This window comes from Homarus americanus, unplaced genomic scaffold, assembly GCF_018991925.1.
Source record: "Homarus americanus isolate GMGI-L3 unplaced genomic scaffold, GMGI_Hamer_2.0 scaffold10135, whole genome shotgun sequence".
NCBI lineage: Eukaryota > Metazoa > Arthropoda > Malacostraca > Decapoda > Nephropidae > Homarus > Homarus americanus.
In genome coordinates, this window is record NW_024756215.1 from 77,724 (window position 1) to 95,540 (window position 17,817).

Genomic DNA, 17,817 nt, shown 5'->3' on the forward strand with positions numbered 1-17,817 from the left:
CCTAATACACTATTAGCTTAGCTAACAAGGAGGGCCACCAGACTGGTGCCTGCACTTCGGTACCTCAACTACCCTGAGAGATTGGAGCGCCTGAACTTGCCTAGCTTATACTACAGACAGGCAAGGGGCGACCTAATTGAGGTGTATAAGCATCTCAATTCTCAAGGGGCACTACTTAGTCGAGTGTCCTTACTTGGAGCTGGCGGACGCTCGCCCCACAAGGAGTCACAGCTCAAGATTGAAAAAGCCGCAGGTCCAGAAAACTGCGAGGGCAAACTTTTGCGGGGCGAGAGTTGTGAACTCTTGGAACAATCTACCAGAAAGTGTTGTGACGGCACCGAGTGTGAGCTCTTTCAAGACCAGACTTGACCAACACCGGAGCAGGTTCAGGTACATTCAGGAGCCGGTGCATACCCAGTACTTGCCAACAGTGTGTAACAGAGACGTGACCGATCGCCCAAGTGGCTAACGAGCCGATCAGTGATGAAGAGGATAAAAGTAAAAGTAGTGTGGTTATCTATGCGAGGCAAGACCTAAGAGCCAGCCAGGTGAGGGTACAGGGAGAGGATGTTTTTGAAGAATCAAAGTGGTGTAAAATTAAATTAAAAGGGGAGAGACTTACTTATTGCCGGGTGTATCTACAGATTCCCGAACTGTAGCATACTAAATCAAAGGAACTTAACCCTAGCCACCTCCTTGTCATCGGGAACGTTAACTATGGCGACATCGACTGTAGAAATGAGACCACGCCAAATGACTTAAATAACCCCGCTACTCTTTTTGTAGAAATAGATAATTCTCTGCTCCAACAGTAACAGCTTTCTGACTATTCTTTTTGGTTACACCGACTTGCTACGGACCACTGTCTGTACAGTATATTTGCGCTGTCTAGGCAAACCCTAAACCAAGGTGACGGTGACAATGAATTTACGGAAAAAAATATACCAATGAACTTTTATGGGGATTAGATACTCAGAAATGTCTAAATCTGAATTCTTGAACTGAATCAGCTCTTATTAAGTCAACAGTGTTCCTTTTCATCCTGCTCAAGTTACTTATTTACTTTTGAAATAATTATTATAAATACATTTAAACCAAAGTAATTTAATAAAATAATGCTCGTGTGAATTCAAATAATAGATTATAAGTATAAATTAGTTTATTTGCTTTATATAGATTTGTGTCAATCAAACTTTATACCGGATGTTACCAAAGCTTAACTATATACTTCTGTAGGTTTAATGTGGTGTTGTGTATTAACTTAACGTATAAATATGCAAAAATTGTCTAACTATTATTACTTTAACTGAGCACAACACTCAGCTGGTTCTTGTCAAGTACCCAATCTATTCATTCTTACCTTTTTTATTTGGTTTCCTTGTTATTATGACTTTCTAGAGTTTTACCTTCGCAGTGGATATTTTGCCGTGACCTGCTAAGTTCCTACTAGCGCTATTTTACCGTGAGTGTGCTCTGATTGGCTAAGTACTTTCTGTTTAATATGACGGGGGTTCCTTCCCCCCACCCCGGCTAAGAAGTTAGGTAGGTTTCTTTGGTTGGTTAGGTTAGGTTTGTCGCCTCTTTTTATAATAACAAATTTCCATGGACAACAGAAATATGGTTAGGTATTTTGGTAAATTTTTACTTTAGGGCATGAGTCCCTAGGGGTTCACCAAAATGTTTTTCTAGTGTATTTTAAACGAATCTGACCTTTATTTTTGGCGGAAATTACTGTACTTGTTTTTGCCCCACCCCGATCCCCCAACATTAATGGGGGAGAGCCTGGGAAATCGGGGTTTTTGGGTGGGGGAGAACACGAAAATGAGTCATCTAACCTAACGTACCTAACCTAACAACTTAACTTAACGTAACCTTACCTGACCCCTAGCCGTGGACCCCCGGTAGGCCTAGCTTAAACTAACCTAGCCTATCCTAACCAAATGTAGCCTAACCAAGGCTGTAGGAATTGGATAGCATGATAGTCTTTCTCGTAAAACTCTGCAATAAACTTAAAATAATCTTAGGAGCACAAATCACATCCAACCTCCACCATGGCCATTGTCAGACTGGTGATTTAAATTCAAATCCGTACCCAGCTGTTTCCTTTGAAAAAATTCAAATGTGATTGGTCGAAAAAAAATCTTGTGGTGAGATCGATACATCATTGGTCCCGATTGGATGACATGATGTAAACACACTCATAATTAACTCGGTTTCATGCAGATAACATCTCTTCACAGAGACGAAGACTGAAAAGTACGTAAACTCAATTAAATTAAATTTTGACGATATTTTCCATTTCTGCCTGGTATATGTGGGGTTCAAACCAGAATAGGGAGATCTAAATGTTTCAGTAGTTTATAACTTTGGGGCGTGCTATGTCCGAAAGTAAAATAAAACTGGTATGCTTACAGCTGCACAATGATCAACTCACGGCAAAATAAATGCCAAATGCCGCCAGTCACAGTCAAATATGATTCTCGCATTGTTCGCTGGTAATGGATGATTAGCCAATCAGAGCGCACTCACGGTAGAATAGCATTAGTAGGAACTTAGCCGTTCACGGCAAAATGTCCACTGCCTTAATTCTTTCCCGCTGATTGCTGCACTTAACAATTTTGTTCTGGCTATAGTCAGATGATTTTATTCAGGTTAGGGAAACCTCTAGGGAAAACTTCTGAGAACACCAATACCATCGGAAGGAATTGTTCAATTTCGTTAATTTTTTTTCACATGTTCTTATCATTACAGTAAGTATTTTTGTTATTATTTTTGTTTCGGTCATCCGTTGAATCTTAGGACTTTAGGTTGGTTTAGATATAGTTCCTGAGTTCTGTGGCTAAGTTAGGTTAGGTTGGTTAAGTAAGATCAGAATCATTCAAAACAGAAGGATGACCGAAACGATAATTATACAGTATTTTCAGAGACGACAACACTACCACTGGAAGGAGTTATTTGATTTCGTTCATTTTTTCAACAAATGTTATCATTATCGTAATTATTTTAAAATAGGTGACATTTATTAGAGCCTGACCTAACCAACCATAAAAACCTACCTAACCTTATCTAACTTACTAGTAAAGGGACCTCTGCCCCCATTGCCGTATTAAACAGAAAGTAATTACACTATTTTAATGTCTGGTGTCAATGAAAGCAACTTTGTTCAGGCATCATGGTGTAGTTTTACATTTTTGTGGATGTGAGAGTACTGTCTGCTCGGACCGAGTGGGTCGGTTGTAAACAAACTGAACAAGTGCTGACTTGGCAGATTTTTCGAAGGAGTATTTTTGGTAATTAGTTAATTTCTTCATGCACATAGACATAATTTTTGTGTCATATGATTAGTTTTTCAGTGTTGTACCCCACAATTTCCCTCATCATTCATGTCCTGCCCACTACAGGTGATTTTTTATCATAGATGGGAAAAAAAAAAAAAAAAGATAAAGTCGAAAATTTTGCAGTGACTATATTTTGTGGTAGAGTCTATACAGGTATATGATATCTCAGACTGTCAAATCATGCGGTGGATCTTTATTTATGTAGGACTTCAGTGGTCGTTCGCATTTACAGTGCTAGAGAACATATTGTATTTTAAATGGGTGCTTTCTCAGTCATCCCTACTGCCATCTAAGGATTAATTCTTATTATATTTAGTAAAGGTGGAAATAGAAAAAAATAATAATATAGAGAGAATACTGCCAATAATCTGGAACAGTATTGCATGCTAACTAGGAACTCTTACGATATTTTTGCTAGCTATTAGCCCAAATTAGTTGTGTACCTTGACTACCTTCTCTAGAACATATCACCATGGAATGGTAATTATTGACGACTGACCCGACAGCTATTTTTCATAGAAAATGAATTTAAAAATGCTGCAATTTCACTGTTTTATAGAGGGCACTGTCCTAGTTTTGGCAGATGTTTTAAAAGGTGGTTATTTTTAAATAAGACCAGACCTTAGTTGATAAGAAAAAACAAGCAGCAGAAGCAGTCTTAGAAGACCTCAACAACCTAAGCAAAGAAACCTACCTAACCTTACCTAACTTCCTAGCCGTGAGGCTCCACCTTCCGGACTCCCTGGCATATTAAACAGAAAGAACTTACTATGGTGTGGTGTAATTTTATGTTTTTTGTGGATGTGAGAGCAGCCACCCGGACACTGTAGCTCATAAACATACACTGGCGACTGGCATCGTTTGGAGATGATTGGCTGTGTACCGCCGCATCACCGCCGAGAAAGAGAAAGTAATGTGCGCCTAGTCGCCTAAATATCTAGCAAAGGAAGCAATTTCCCCCTAAAATTATTATCACATCAGAACTCTGATGAAAATATAATCAGAATATAAACAGCAAAACAATAATGCATCAGCAAGTTAGACAATATTAACCCTTAGAACATAAGAGAAGCTCTGCTGCTAAGAGCCATATATTGCTGAAACATGTTATGTATTGCATTGTATTCCCCAGCCTCTCCCTGGGTAAGCCAGAGAGGCAATTGGGAACATGCACAGTATAAATGTGGGTGAGAGTCCTCTGAAAAGACTATTGTATGTTGCACATTCCTACCTCAGCATTTTCCTGTTTTCTATTTTGGCACTTAGCAGATTATGGTCTGGAGCTCCTCATATATGCTTCCCTACGTAATGAAATCGGCAAAAAGTGCCCGAGCAATACTATTGCTTACGTCACTTTAACCACGTTTTGTCACATCTGTGGAGAGGACTCCAAAATTCACTTGCCATGTCCACCATGTTCATGATATAGCTCAACATTGTTTCTATTTATAGAAAATTTCTCCTTAAGAATATTAAAATATAATATAACTAGCATTTTTGGTTAGGTTAGGTTAAATGGTAAGTTTGGTTTGGTTTGATAGTTGGTAGTGCTGTATCTGTTAATTAAAGACAAAAGAAATCATAAAATTTATATATCACACAAAGCAAATCATTTTCATGAGTCAAGAAAGTATCTATGTTTTATAATTGTGAAAATCCTGAAAAATTATGAGGATTTGCAGTTCTTGTAGTACAGTATTATTGTTGCAATTTTTATTATCCTGAACACTAATCTACATTAATACTTATAGCTAAGCATTTCTTTCCCTCCACGTGAATTGTAAACCTGTACAGTCTAAGTACACTTTATATACCCAGTACTGTATATAGGTGCATCACTCTTTAAAGCAGTGTTACCAAATTAGATACGTAGCAATACTTAATTGTTCCTGTGCACCCAGACCACCTACAGTATTTTCAACTATTCTGCAATAATATATATTTTTTAAACTTCTTCCTTACCTTGAGAAAACTGTAAATAAAATGCTGGAAGTTGAATTTTCATACTTTTATTTTTCCATACTTTGCTGGTAATTTTTCTTGAATTGTACTGTAAGAGACAAATCAGTTAATACCTTTTCTGCAGGCCCTCAAAGAAGCTCTTTTCTTGTGGACTTGGACAGTGAATTTAGCCTTGTTTGAACCCTAACTTTTCTCAAAACCTTTCACTGTACACTATAAAAACTAATATTTGTGGATATTTTTTACCCATAGAAATAGTTGTGTTTCCCTAAACAGGACTTTCACATTTATTATTAATTTTTTTTTTTTTTATATCTTTCAGTGACAGTTACAGATCATAATGGCCCAACAAGGCAAACAGCCACAAGGTCGGGAAGCACTCCTTAAGTCTTACAATAGAAGACTTAAAGATGATGTAAAGTCCATCCTTGATAATTTTATGGGTAAGTGTAAATAGTGTAGTTAAAGTATGTTACTTACCTTTATAAAGTATGTTATATTCTTCTTCAAAGCTGCTGATTTTTAAGATGACTATTTAGAAAGAAAATATTAATTTGGAATTTTCAATTTCATATTTGTGATCAGTTTTGTTAAATGGGGACATATTTACTCTCTTTGCTGTCACTCAGACTAGAGTATGAGGATCATTCAGCATTGACAAGGTGGTGGGAATCTTATTAGTCAAGCACTAAGGTGGCTAGGGAGGCTAACATTGGATCATTCATGTCATATCCAGAGGTTGCATTTGTGCCAAGACTCCTACTGGATTATTGAGAATGTTGATATGGCACCTTTTTTGTTTACCATGAATGTATCCATGTCTTTTCCATTGCCCATCACGACTACTGTGCTTGGTTTTCTTTAAATGGCTACAGCATAGCTGCTTTCAAGGGCAGATCCAGGGGGAGGTCCTGGGGGTTTGCCCCCCTTTTCACCAGAAAATTCCAATATCTTTTCTTTCATGCAGTATTGTATGGCTTTTTTATACAGTAAAAAGTATTTACTATTGACTTCACAATATCTCCTAATATCAAGTGCACATGGCTTCAAAATGACCTCAAAAAGCCCATGCTATTGGTCAATTTAAAAAAAAATTCTGGGTTGGCTCGCTGCGCTCGCCATGTTCCCTTACCCACAACTTCTTGACCCCCCTTTTGATATTCCTGGATCTTCCCCTGGCTTTGGTGGTCTACATCCATCCATGAAAGTAACATGTCTGGTCTAATATAGTTAAAGTTGGATTATGTTAATGAGGATGATAGCATTTGTCATCCTGCCTTCCCAGCAGACTCAGAAGATAGATCAGAGGCATAATCTGGTGTGACAAATGGCAAAGTCAATTCCATAAATGTAATTGTGTTCCATGGCAAGCTTACTTTTCCAAGAAAAGGTATAGCTTGTCCCCTTTTCTGTGAGTTGACCTTCATATAGCAGCCAGGATACAATTGTGGCTGCTATGTTGATGTTATATCTAGACAGCTCCTTTCCTCATAAAGGCTGTTTTCCTCTTAGGGCACTCACCATATTTAGATGGGTCCTAACATTCCATACAATGGCTGTAAGAGGTTCTGTATTCTGTTTGTCACAGAGTTATGTGTGGGAATGGATATACAGTTATGTGTTTTATTTTCTTACCATAGAGTTCAGGTACCTTCACACTGGTTACTCACCCAGGATATTATGGTGTATCACTATGTAGAAATTCACTCCACTACCTGACATTCTATGTGATTTATACTTGATAAATGATGAATTAATGAATTCCATTAATTTACAACATCCATCTAAGTTATTAATTATACTTTGTAATAACCAATCAGTCATTACCTTTAATAATACTGTAATAAGATAGGGATCACAGGTATGGGCAGATAATTGCACTTACATTTATTTGGCAGGGTTCCATACACTGATTTACAATTTGCATGGATAAATGGGTCACTCACAGTTATGCCATAATAAAAGTAATTTTGTAAAGAGGGAGTTTTCAACCTAGGAACCGTACATTTAATTACACTATTATGGATTGTATGGATTGGCTTAACAGAGCCTTAATTCCTCAAGTGTTACATTTACAGAGGGTACTTTACTGGGGAATATAACCACTTAGGTTTACTAGGCCAGCCTGGATTGCTCTTGTTACAAACAGGCCTTCACAAGTGATCTTCTTTTCATGGGGAATAATAAAACCTTGGGTTGGCACACACAGTCTCGGGTCATTGAAAGTCATCATAACGGTGTTGCGGCAGGATAACTATGTAAGGCTTGGGGTTGGCACACACACAATCTCTTTTCACTGACAATCCTGTAGATGGTGTCACGGTAAAGGACTTTGTGTAGCGCCCCGTTCCCTTTAAGGCAGGAGGTTTTAACTAACCCATGGTCTCTGGACCTATTGGCTAAAAATGTGGTTTTGGCGGCGTTAGACACAATGAACAATACAACACAGTCCCCCCCTCCCTCCCCTCATAGCTTGGCTCACATAACCACAAATGAAATAGTGATGATGGAGTTACAGCTCGCCCGGTGTCTTATCTCCAGTAAAACAAACATTGGAGTAGGGATGCGTGAGTAAGCCTAATGCAACCCATGACACGGGTTTGATTTACAATTACATTTTTTTTGTGATTTCTGACTTTTTTGAGATGACCTAACAGGCTGTGACTACTTAGTCAGGAGAATAATAGAATGGCAGGCTATATTTACAGAAGGGGACCTTTTTATGTAAGGAGAGTAGAGTGACTCCTAAATAGGGCTGCTCAGTCACTCAGACAGGACTTGGTTGCATTTCTGCCTAAATCTCGGAATATAAATGGACCTCGTATCTGTACTGTATTGCCTATATACCGATTATTAACTAGGACTCCTGGCTATCTCTATACTGTACAGTGATCCCTCAGTTAACGAGCGCCTCGGTTAACAAAATTTCGGTTAACGAATTACCTTCCATAAGATTCTTCACTTCGGTTAACGAGCAAACCCTCGGTTAACGATTTCCTTACGAATTTTTCCCAACATGTTTTCGCTTGCATTTGGCTGCCCACCAGCTGTAGTATTAGTCCACCAATACAGTAATCGGTTTTAGGGCTTAAATTCCTCACCATTTTAGTAAATATCAAGAAGGTTGTACTATTCAATAATTTTAAAAGTTTTATATTAAATTTTTTAGTAATTTTAACAATTATTGAACATAATTGAAGTACAGGAAACTAGTTTTTTGCGCACCAAACAGCCACTCAACACACCAAGCTTGGCGTCAGTTTGTTTATCGGTTCAGAAGAAGGAACATCTTGTTTGAGACTCTTCAACATAAACGCTTTTTTTCTGTGTTTCCAGTCAAATTATTGGTCATTTTGAAATATATTTTACATATTGACAATATATAGCACAGTGCAGTGTTGATTTAAAGAAAATAATCTTGAATTACACCAAGTGAACTAAAATTTTATGGGTGAAATGGCGGCATGGGGTGACTTCTCTTCCACCCCAATGCCTTCTCTTCTCCCTTCTCCTCCACCCCCATTCTAATTCCCATCATCATAAACCAGGAGTCTTCTGCATGCACACCTCAAAGTAAGTGTACTTTACTGCATTTCTTTTTTAGTTTGTATGTAATTTTTGGTGAGTTGGAACCAATTACCCAAAAACCCATTGAAACAATGGATTTCGGTTAACGAGCAACCTTCTGGAACGAATTGTGCTCGTTAACCGAGGGACCACTGTATATCCCAGTTGCTGCTCATCTTTCTAAGGCTATGATCATCATGAATAAGAGTGGGATGAGCTCAATGGTAACTGCATGTGATTAATGTACCAGTTGCAGTCATGAATTTTGGCTCTCACTTTTCTCATCTGGTGTTGAAGGTAGCTGTAACAAATGGGGAGGAGGGGTGTCATGGTGGACTGCTGATAGCTCAGTTGTAGGATTCTGCCTGAGTAGCATGCCCATTGTGCATTTTTTTAATCTCCCAATGTAATGTAGTTGTTAGGTCCCCTTGTTGGTCAGCCTTTGCTGCTGTATAAACATCTGTTATCCAATGTGCTTGACTGCAGAATGCCATAAAATTTGTTTCTATCAGCTACTTCACCGTGCCTTTCATTAAAAGATGTGATTGAAATCTTATTTATATTTGAGAGTGATTGAGTACTGGTCAATTATGACTCATTCATTATAAAAGTGACAGGCCATTGTAGCAACATCACCATTTTATGTGTTATATTTTAAATTACTGTATTACTGTTTCATGATATATTTCAATTTTTACTTAAAATATTCAACACCTAATACGAAGCTCCTTTGACCACTAACCCGGCCAGCAAAGCTCGCCATCAAACCGTTGTCCATTTCTCGCAACAGCCAAAATCCTGCGGTTTGCTGGGCCGTCTGGCCAGCAAAACGACCAACATGTTGGGAGGAAATTGCCCAGTGTGCCACTGCCTTAACCAATGCAAGTGTGGAAAATGGCTGTATGATAATGATATACAGTCAACCCTCGCTTTACGCGGTCCCACTTCACACGTTTCCACGTTTACGAGGTACCCTGCCGAACACGGAATGCTCACTTTCCGCGGTGTGTGTACCCTTTTACGCGGAGAGCGGCGCGAGCAGGGTGCGCACAAGGTCGCCCAGTCATCAAAACATTACCGAGTTCTTCACCCGCCACCCACCACAGCCGGCCCAAGTCAGTGATAGTGAGGATATGGACTTATATGGACTTTGAGGGGTTTGACAAAGAGGCCCTGCAAGCCTCTGTGGTGGATAGTGATACAATTGATACAAGTGATACAGGTGAGGGCCAATAATCTGCCCTCTGCCTCGGAACCAAGCCCCCATCCCCGTGTGCCCAGCCATCTTTTCTACTAATGTAAGTGTTAAAAAACCTAATATTATTGATATTTCTCTTAATTATTAATTGTGTGTGCATACCATCATAAAATTAAGAAATTTTTACTACAACATAGGTATTGTGTCTGAAAAAGTGGAGTATGGGGGTCGGCCCGGTCTCTATTTCAATTAATCCCATATGTTATGTTGTTCACTTTACGCGGGCCGCCGTGGGTTCAATTGACCGTGTAAAGTGAGGGTTCACTGTATATTGTATAGTAGACATGAGTGTTTTGAAATTATTGTGTCATTAGTTGAATGTTTAGCAAATTTTTCAGATAATTTTATTGGTAGTTTTATCATTAGTTATTTAGAACTATAGTAGATCGTCAGATTAATTCTGGAATGTGAAAAAAATAAAAAAATTTCAGAGATTGTGAAGCTCGGGGTAGTAGAAGAGGAGACACAGATCGGAAGAATGACTCAGGTGGAGGAAATAAATTTCCAGATTCAAGTACGATCTGCTAATATGGTAAGTGAACACATTATGTACAGTATGAGTGAATTTTAACTGTATGACTGGATTGAGTATGGTTTCTATGCCAGTCATACAATTTTAAGACCATACTATTTCTAACAATTTGAGTAGTGAGAATAATGTGGTCTCTTCATAAACTTCGAGTTACAGTACCAGAATTATTGTTCTCATTACATTTAGTCAGTGTCCATCTTTTAGAACCACTTACCTGCAAGTTTCCAAGAACATTTGCAGCCAATGTTCTGTTGTTCTTCTTGTAAATACTGCAATTACTTTAAGCCAATTTCCAGGTCAGAGCAGCAGAATCGTTGATGAAGCTGGTTGCAGATGTTAAGCAGTACCTCATCCTTAATGACTTCCCTTCTGTCAATGAAGCCATAACTCAAAACTCGCAGATTTTCAAAACAAGGAGTCAAGAAGCAGACCAGAAGCTGATGGCATTGCGGGATGACATGGCCTCAGACCTTTATGAATTAGAAGAAGAATTTTATTCCTCCATATATAAAGAAAAGTGAAATTATCAGTCAGTATATTAAAAGGTGAATTCTCTTCTGTATGATTTTGAATAAAAGTTGTTTAATTTTGTATAGGGCAATTTTTTTATTAAAGAACCATAAATAATTCCCATATACTAAACACTCTTTCAGTTAGGAACCTAGTATTTTGTGTACAACAAATGAAGCCTAATGTTACAGAAAGATGTGACATGGTCCACACAATTGATCACCCTAAATAAAGCACTGAAAGTGTCCATCACCTTGTTACAGACACAAATTTATTATTTGCAGCATGCTCTCCAACACATAGAGTGTAGCATTTCTTTGGGAACTGTTGATCGTGTCACTAATTATTGCTTTTATTTCACCAAGGGTGCATGGATTTGTAACATATACAGTACTATATAATCCAAATATCCCCACCAACTGGAATCTGGCAGCGAGGTGGCAATACAGTAAAATCTCGTTACACAAGAATTCGATGATACGAGGTTAAGGAATTTGGACCTTATTCGCTATACTATACGAACGATATTGTTTGATGATACGAGAAGCGAGTACAGTGACCACTTGGGTTAGTTATACTTCAGACTTTTTTCTGCGAAAAAGCCATAATTTTGAGAAACATAATAATGTACTCACTTTGTACTACACTAAAAGACTAAAATTTTTATCTCTTGCCCTTAGGACAATTATTTCTTTTACTTTTTCCACAATACCTGTATGTATTTAGGATGGTGTGTGGCTACAGTGCCATGATAAATCACTATTAAGCATTATTACATCAGTAAATGCTAATAATAACAGTAAATCCAGAGAAATATGGCAGGGAAGGAAAAGAGTTCCACGACTCATTAACTAGCAGTCACATGAGTCATTCCTCTTACCCGCACCAGTTGCCAGGCGTACGATCGAAATACGTTTGGGAGAAATACATATTTTGTAGTCTAATTTGAAAATGGTGACGGATCCAGTGATAAAGAAATTATATAAACCATGTATTTACCTTTGATAACATAATAAGAAACATTGTACTGTAACATTACTAGAGTGAATGAAATATTCCCACAAACACCAATTGACAACTGTTTGTTTCCCACCTCCCGGCCAACCAGCATCCACGGGCCTAAAATATTCTTTGCTCTGTTTACCCAGCCGAGTAGTCGTAACAAGCAGTGACGTAGATGCGCCAGTCCTAGCACCCCTGCTTTACCTGCCTACCGTCCTCCCCCCAGCCACCCTCTCCCTTGGCGCAGTGTTTGAATCTGCTATCCGAGTTTGTCTGCTGGTACTGAACCTCATTTATTAACTGTGATTGCTCTACTGTGTCCTGTGCTGCCTAAGCATTATGCTGCCATACAGTACTTTGGGACTTGCTTATTATTTTAAAGGCATCCCAAACCTAGTGTAGTGCTATAGTCATACCTCCTAAGCATTCAACAAGTTCAACCACCACACCAGTTTTTAAGCGTTCACATGTACCTATTTCTTTCTCAAAAAAGAAAGAGATAATTGATATGGATAAGTGAGGTGAACGGGTATCCAATATTTGCCCTATATTTGGATTGTTGTCATCCACTGCGTGTACACTCCTGAAAACTGCTGACAAGATTATGGAAAAGGCTGGTAGTACTGTGTCCAGTGCAAGTGTGCAGGCTACTTGTAGTTGCGATTGTGTTATGGAGAAGATGGAGAGGTTACTTCGAGTCTGGGTGGAAAACTAGAACCAGGCCTCCATACCACTCTCCTTGGCAATTATTAAGGAAAAAGCATGTGCATTGTGGAGGCAGTGTAAGAATGAATATGACTCACAGGTTGCTAGTGGTGAAGGTGAAAGTGAGAGTGTGGAACAAGGTGCTAATGGTGATGGCACAAGTGCTGGAAGCAGTGGTGATAGCGCCCGTGGTGCAAGCAGTGGTAGACACAAATGTGGTGAAATTACTGTCTGCACTACTTTCACTGCTAGCAATGGGTGGTTGGTTTTGCACAGAGAACATGTGACCAACCTTCACACCTACCTATGTAAGTCTACCTGTTGTACTGTACATGTTTATTTCCCATTTTTTTGTGCCTTTGTACCATATAAATAATTTCAGTATACTGTATACAGTATTACCTTTCTAGGGTTGTGCATATGCAAACTATCCTGGTTAGAAAAAATATGTCAGTGTTGTCGGTGCTCGGGAACGCATCCCTATATAACCCATGTATTATTCCCTCCGTATATGAGTTTTTGCTAAACAAGCAGACTCCAAGGAACGTATGTACTCATATCATCGAGATTTTACTGTAATGACTTGGACACTATATGGACCTGCTTCCTTTTTTTCTCGTCCGCCATCCAATTTCTGTGGTGTAACAGCACTTGGCAGGTGCATGTATTTTTTAACTTTCACACAGCCTGTTTCTCTGAACTGCTTCACCAGTTTCCATATCACTGATTTCGAGGGTTTTGTATGACCACCAGAGCGACTTTTAAATGCAATTTAAAGGATACATTCTTGATGTAAAGTTCAACAAGAAACGCGTGTTCTTCCACAGTGAGAGCTATGGCGTGACCGAGTAAAAACCGGTAAATACCACTGATGAGTCACGTGATACCTGATAACTCGTAGGTTCATGTCAGGTCTTTCTGTAACATAAAGCTTCATTTATGCAAAACATTAGGCTCCCTACTGATATAGTTTTTAGCGTACAGTAAATCCTCTGTTAACATTGTGGTTACGTTCTTGTAAACTGTGACGTTATATAAAACAACGTTAAGTGGATCAATTTTTCCCACAACAAACTTACGAATTAAGTGGGTTATGTTCCCAGCCTCCCTTCACCCCTATACTAGCATGCATTATAATTAAGACAATGTAAACAATTTGTAAATACCTGTATATTCTGGACTGTAAATACATATAGCACAGTAAATATAAACTACAATAATGTTACTTAACATTTAGTATGATATATTATACTCACCGATGGCCAAAGATGAAGCAAGCGAGCGGTGGGAGGTGAGGATGGTGGGAATAACAGAGACCCAGAGGGCCCTCCTTATTCCCCCTCTGCCTGGGGATTGTCTTGTGCTTCTCATGCTATCTGATTTCCTCCCTTCCAAAAAAAAAAGCAGCCAGTGTTAACTGCCTGGTTTGCTGCTGCTTTTCTTTGTATAGTTCATAGTAGCACCGAAGATTCTCAATGACATTTTTTTTTTTTTTTTATTGGGCACCCCCCCTACATCCTTGTGTAAGGTGAAGCGCAGAAGCGTTAACAGCACCCAACAGGGAAGCATGCTAAGTTCATGCTTGCCTTTATGTCTCACGAGTTAAGGGCGTAGGAGCCTGAAGAGTCAGTGGTTTATGTCATGAAATTGGAAGCTCCAACAACTTTCCCAGAATACGAATTCGCAACTTTCGATTTACACCAGGTACCTACTTTACTGCTAGGTGAACAGGGACTAATGGGGGCTAGGGAGTAAGTCCAAACAACTTCCACCGGCCCGGGAATCGAACCCGTGACATCTCGCTTGCGAGGCAAGAACGGTACCGCATCTACCACCAGTCCCCCACAATCCGGTGCACTTTAGTTACATTCTCTATTAGGGTCATCTTCACTGCAAGACTGATGCTTCTCCTTTACTTCTTGCAACTAACACTACTCGCAAAATCACTTGCTGGTCATTTTGAAGCCATTTCAATGGGCAAAGTAGAGCAACAACGTAAACAAGGTGAACATGAGGCACACAGAACACGCGACACATCCACACTTGGCAGAGACGTAAGGGAGACTGATTCTCTGCAGTGACAGTGTACAACATCAATAAGCAAGTAAGGGAAAGTGTTGCACAGAACAAAGTACGATAACGAATTTACATAATGTTGTGTGGAGCTTTGGTATAGAAATAGTATGGACTTAATAACAAAACAACATTATCTGGGACTTTAGGTGAGGACTTACTACAGTACTATATGGAAATTACTTAGGGCTTTTTAATAAAAAAAATCACCCTTTACAGTATATACGTCATTATCACCCCCTTCAGGTTTGTTCGGAAAAGAAGTAAATTACTATGCATCCCTTACATTTTTTATTTATGCTATACAATCATGCCACGAGTGTGAATGACATCTGGATTATGGAAAGAGTAAAGCTTTCCCGTACCATTGGTGGGTGGCCAGCACAGGTCTTGGGAAATGTGAACATTTGTCTGTGACCTTGTCTGTTTGCCAAGAGCTCCAATTAGTGAATGTTTTCAAAGTGGTTGTTGAACAAGTCCTATGAGCCATGACTTTGTTATACGATTCCTATTGTACTGAATTTGTTTGGAGGCTGATTTATATAATCTTTGATCCTACAATTTTCTTGTATTGTGGCTGGTCATTAAAAAGTACTGTGCAGCATTATAAAATTAAAATGCTTTTGGATATGTAAATCTGCTCATTGGTTGTGAATCAGCATTCTTTGTTAATTAGCACTGATTAAACATTTCCATGATACGTTTGACCTTTTACATTAAAAATGACACATAATTCAGGGTTCCTTTCCACCCATCATAACTTTTATGAGAAATTAATAGCTATACAGCATTACAGACCAGGTGAACCCTGAAGTGAAGTTCCCCCGTAACTACTCGCATACACATAATTGCAATTGGCTTTCTTAATTACCGCTAACTGGGAAAAAAAAATTCTGTTTAAGGATTATAATAATTTTTACCTATACTGTACAGTACTGTATGTACAATATTTGCTCATATATATATATATATATATATATATATATATATATATATATATATATATATATATATATATATATATATATATATATATATATATATATATATATATATTAGTACATTAAAAATTCACCCTAATTGAGAATTCAATCTGGACAAATAACTAAAACAGTGAATAATTGCTACTTTGGTCCAATTACACACTGTCTGCTCAGCCTAATTGGCATGTGGCATATTAAAAACTTCTGCAATGGCACAGTTGCAGACAAAGTAAAATTATCACCATGTGGGATAAGATTTGAGTAAGCTAATAGTTGGGTGGAACAGTTGAAATTATGAATGAGAGAAATCACGGTCAGGTGAGAAGGCATTGCCCTTAAGTGCTGTGCAGTTATGAGACACAAGATGACATGTTATTCATGTGTTAGGTAGTAAATTACAGTAGTTGTGTACTATTTATCATTAGTTAGGTAGATTTTTTGTTATTTATGAACCAATTTCACGTTTTGGGGATTTTCTTGTCATTGGGGAACCGCACCCTATTTTTCCCATACAGTAAACCCTTGATAACTCTGCATTTTATAACTTGAAATTTCATATAGCTCGGCATGGATATGGTCTCGGAATGTATTACAGTATAACTCGGGAAATGCCGAGATATATAAAATTATCTAGAATAATCTCAGCATATCTGGCCACCTGCATCACCTACCAGGCACCTGTGTCACCTACCATGCATCTGTCACCTACTATGATGCTTCATTCTTCACCTGCAGTGCTGATAAGTGTTACTTTTTTACATTTAGTAATTCCATGTATACATATCCGAGTCGATAATTTTTTATTGTTGCATTTTTGTAGGGGAGGTGGGGGGGGAGGAGGAGTGCCTCGATACGTTGAAATTTGGGATAACTCGGCAAGGGCAGAGTATGTGCCATGTTATCGAGGATTTACTGTACTGTTCTTTTATTCAATATATGAAAATTCACTTTAGGATTTTTTTTTCAGGAACCTAACCCATTCGTATAGAGAAGGATACTTGTAATATGAAATTTGTGAATGTTAAGATTTTCAGTTTTATGAAGGTCTTACTTTGAAACATGAAATGATGGGTTGTTTTGTCAAAACAAGGGTACCTTTACTACCATCATTATGATCACACCACTACCCCACCTCATCCTACAATCACTACTTGACCAATACTACCAATACCATGACACCATACTACCATTTATGACCATACTTCATCTTTACATAAGCACCAAGCCAATATACCACACCACACCACACTTCTATCATGACAACACCACATAGCCACATATCACCAAACCACACACCACCACTCCACATTACCATTTGGACCACATCACATCACCACATCATAAATGTTACACCACATCACATCACAATCACTACCACGCTACATCACATTACTATCATGACCACACCCCATCTGATCGCTCCCGGACCACCACCAAACCAATTATCCAGGTGGTACTGTAATATGACTAGCAAGGGGCTTACTGCCCACCTAAACTTATCCACTTGGTGATGTAGAGGGTTTTGAGAGATCAGTGCAAGTCTCATAAATACAGTACAATATCCTGTTCTGGCAATATTTGTTCAAGCTCGGTTATGATGTCTCCCCAAACATTAAAAAAAAATAAATATAAAATCCAATGTAGGTCAAAATATGTTGTAGATTTTAGTACATTACTTTGGTAATTTTTAATAATCAAGCAGAATTTCTGAAGTAAAGCAATAAACACTGACAACTGAGAATTGAACATAAAAATCTAATCAGCTCAACTTGTGCCTCTGGTTACTGAACTGTGTAATGTTCCCTGTAAAACTGCTTTAATGTGTATGATAGCCATCAACAATTACGTGATCCACCCAGTCTTTACTGTACTCGGCAATTAATTGGG

At 38.5% G+C, this 17,817-nt stretch overlaps 1 protein-coding gene across 7 annotated transcripts; it reads left to right on the plus strand.

The window, feature by feature from the left end:
* The first annotated feature begins 328 nt into the window (after window positions 1-328).
* LOC121856739 (mediator of RNA polymerase II transcription subunit 22-like) lies at window positions 329-11,248 on the plus strand. 7 transcript variants are annotated; one of them, XM_042352430.1, is made up of 4 exons: window positions 329-390; window positions 5,623-5,743; window positions 10,557-10,657; window positions 10,954-11,248. In XM_042352430.1, exons 2-4 carry the CDS (start codon window positions 5,641-5,643, stop codon window positions 11,176-11,178), a joined length of 429 nt encoding a protein of 142 aa, XP_042208364.1. In that variant the 5' UTR covers window positions 329-390; window positions 5,623-5,640; the 3' UTR covers window positions 11,179-11,248. The 7 variants fall into 7 exon arrangements, with proteins under 7 accessions (XP_042208364.1, XP_042208360.1, XP_042208359.1 ...); XM_042352426.1 differs by lacking the exon at window positions 329-390 and adding an exon at window positions 486-548; XM_042352425.1 differs by lacking the exon at window positions 329-390 and adding an exon at window positions 792-909.
* The last annotated feature ends 6,569 nt before the right edge of the window (window positions 11,249-17,817 follow it).

Coding starts and splice junctions, on each gene's coding strand:
- LOC121856739 (XM_042352430.1), top strand. CDS start 5,641: ATGGCCCAACAAGGCAAACAGCCACAAGGTCGGGAAGCACTCCTTAAG. Junction 5,744..10,556: donor CATCCTTGATAATTTTATGG/GTAAGTGTAAAT, acceptor AAAAAATTTCAG/AGATTGTGAAGCTCGGGGTA. Junction 10,658..10,953: donor AAGTACGATCTGCTAATATG/GTAAGTGAACAC, acceptor GCCAATTTCCAG/GTCAGAGCAGCAGAATCGTT.